The 3280-nt window shown below is 40.8% G+C and overlaps 1 protein-coding gene across 1 annotated transcript; it reads left to right on the top strand.

Moving 5' to 3' along the window:
* The first annotated feature begins 1004 nt into the window (after positions 1 to 1004).
* On the top strand, positions 1005 to 3011 carry mchr1a (melanin-concentrating hormone receptor 1a). The gene is made up of 2 exons (XM_079694805.1): positions 1005 to 1142; positions 1888 to 3011. The coding sequence occupies exons 1-2, from the start codon at positions 1082 to 1084 to the stop codon at positions 2907 to 2909; spliced, it is 1083 nt and encodes a 360-aa protein (XP_079550931.1). The 5' UTR covers positions 1005 to 1081; the 3' UTR covers positions 2910 to 3011.
* The last annotated feature ends 269 nt before the right edge of the window (positions 3012 to 3280 follow it).

Raw genomic sequence — 3280 nt, 5'->3', positions numbered from 1 at the left:
TTGGACAGCAGAAGGCCTTCATTCTATATACATTTGTTTCCTCTTCAGTCATTTGTTTCCTCCTGAGGCACAACATAACAATATACCTTTCCTCTGGTAGGGTTTTTGAGGCCCCAGTATTCATAAACTAAATATGTGCAGTCCACCAGAATATAATAGTCAAAACTGGAATGTTTCTTTACTATTGAATAAAAACACAATAAAATATGATATAATACACAGTATGACCCACTCAAACCTCGTAATGGTAACATCCAATGTGTTATTGGTTAGACCTGTGACGACTCCAAATAGGAGACAGCAAGGCCATCTAGTGGTTTGTATTGGAAAACAACATGTCTGTTTTTTTCTTTGAATGCTTAAACCTGACGTAAGGGAGCCGTGTATTCATTCAGAGCTAATAGAACACCTGGTGCTCATTGCCTGTTCCTCGTTAGCCCAGACACAGCATGGCAACTGCCCCGAGATAGGACACTTCAAATAAAAATGTAATGGCCAAAAAGAAAAACACTTCTTAAATGTGTACATTATATAGTTATTATTAACCCCCGGGGGCATTATGTGAGTAGCATAGTTATCTTATTTTTAAAAAATGACCGAATTCTCCATTTTTGTTATTCCTGTGGCTGTGTTTAATATCGGTACTGGTCAATCCGGTGGAACACAATCTTGTCATGAGATAAAATAAGTAACATAACATATTTGGATCAAGCAACTCCAAGAAAGGACTTCTACGCAAACATAGAACCTTCTGGAAAATAACATCACCTATGCAGGCGATAAAACCTCTGATGGGATTTTGTACCAGATAGACTGCCACCTGCAGCGCAGTCGCAACTCCACTGGCAGACTCGGAGTGGAGATGCTCTCCAGAGCTCACAGAACAGCGGCTTTATTATCACTGACGGTGCAGGCTGCACTGCACTGCTCACAGGACGACAACATTATATTTTGCTGTAAAGGATTAAACTGCTCAATTGGATCAATCTCAATTTTTTTTTGCAGGCTGCTGCAGTTGCATCCCTCTTGTGAAGCAGGAACTTGGTAACACTTTTTAACTTGGATATACTTTGAATTACCAATGGATTTCTTAAACGATTCTCTTTTTTCCCTCGGAGACACAAATTCAACTACAACAACAGGTAGGTCAAGTAACCAGAGCCCCGTTATATAATCCAATTAATATCGTTACATACGTTGTTAAGAAACATAACTGCACATGAATAAAACAGCAAATAAATATAAATGGTACATCAGTTATTTTTCTCAACTTTATTTGTACTTATACCTCTCCAATTTACCTTAATTCCTTTTGAACTCATACACGATTGTAGTGTATATTCAGACTGGAGTCGATTCCATTCACAATCTAAGATGTCTGATGAAAAATATGAAATATGAATGCCTTAATCTCATCAATTTGTCACTGCGTGAAATATCTAGAATGTGTACTTAATCAATACACATAATGTTAGTGATAGGAAATGGGAAAAATGCACATCAAGTCACTGAGGTTCTGAAAAAATGTATTTACACATTTCTGTGACTTTTTGGGTTTCAAATAAAATCACATAACCTATCTATGGCAACCTATTGAAGGTTTATATACAATTGCTAAGACCTCTGTCCCCATCATCTTCTCTGTTATTTCTCACACACATGTAAATGACAGAAATCTTTCCACATTGAAATTATCCAGCAGCCTAAATGCAAGGAATATATTAACTGATAGGTCCACGTCATAATCCACCGAAAAACAAGTAATGATACTTTGCTCTTGCTAATTGTAATATGAAAAATAGGAAATATAAATAACTGTATTACACACTGTACAATGCAAGTTTTCATATGCTTTATTTAACAGCTACTCCCTCCTCTTGTCTAAAGCTGTAGATGGGTCCCTTCACTGCAGCGCCATCCTCCCTGTCATCTTCGGCATCATCTGCTTTCTAGGTATCATGGGGAACTGTATTGTGATCTACACCATCCTGAAGAAGACCAAGTGTCGTGCCAAGCAAACGGTTCCAGACATCTTTATCTTAAACTTATCAATTGTTGATCTCCTGTTTCTCCTTGGGATGCCATTCCTCATCCACCAGCTGCTGGGCAACGGTACCTGGCACTTTGGAGCCGCAATGTGCACGGTCATCACTGCACTTGACTCCAATAGCCAGATTGTCAGTACTTACATCCTCACTGCAATGACTCTTGACCGTTACTTGGCTACAGTCCATCCCATCCGCTTCAACTACATCCGCACACCTTTTGTGGCAGCGCTGGTCATTGGTCTTGTGTGGGCTTTATCCTTACTCACTATCATCCCGGTGTGGATGTATGCAGGCCTGATGCCTCTCCCGGGTGGCCTGGTGGCCTGTGCTCTCCTTCTGCCTGACCCAGTCACTAGCATATACTGGTTTACACTTTATCAGTTCTTCTTGGCATTTGCTATACCTTTGGCCATCATCTGCCTGGTGTTCTTCAAAATCCTCCAGCACATGTCCGCCAGTGTGGCTCCACTGCCTCCACGGAGTTTGAGGGTGCGCACCAGGAAGGTGACACGGATGGCAGTGGCCATCTGCCTAGCCTTCTTCGTCTGCTGGGCCCCTTACTACATCATTCAGCTGATCCACCTAGGAGTGAAGAAGCCAAGCGTAGCTTTCTCCTATGCCTACAACATTGCCATTAGCATGGGATACGCTAACAGTTGCATCAACCCATTCCTCTTCATTATTCTCAGTGAGACCTTCAAGAGGCAGTTTCTCAGGGCTGTACGCCCAGTAAATAGAAAGTTCCGTGTACACCCGAGTACCACAGATGGCGCCAGTGTGAGTGTGAGAATGATACCTGAAGGAGCACACCAGGATCCACCCTCTGGGGAGATGCCACAGTCCAACGAGGCTCCACAGTGAATCAAATCAAAAATAATTTCACCATGTATCACTGTGGATCTGTGCACGACATTAGCACAAGTACTCATATTTCTGAACAGTAATGTCTGCACATCAACTCCAATCACCATTTTGTTAAAAAATAAAAAGTTGTGTTATTTTTTTGGCCTGAATAAAAATGTTCTTTCCCATCATTGATAATCATGCAAAGGACAATTTCACTGATTGACATTGTTTTGTAAAAACTAACCAGCCTGTTCTTACTGGGGTTGAACACAGTTCAGTTTAGTGATTTATTCGAAAAAAATAAACAAATGGGAAGCACACAGAATAGTTAAAATGGCTTATTTGCTGAGCCCATCTGTTCAAACATCATTTTGATTGACTTGAGT

Source organism: Notothenia rossii (assembly GCF_949606895.1).
Source record: "Notothenia rossii genome assembly, chromosome: 1".
Classification (NCBI taxonomy): Eukaryota; Metazoa; Chordata; class Actinopteri; order Perciformes; family Nototheniidae; genus Notothenia; species Notothenia rossii.
This window is presented reverse-complemented; position numbering and strand designations above follow the sequence as displayed.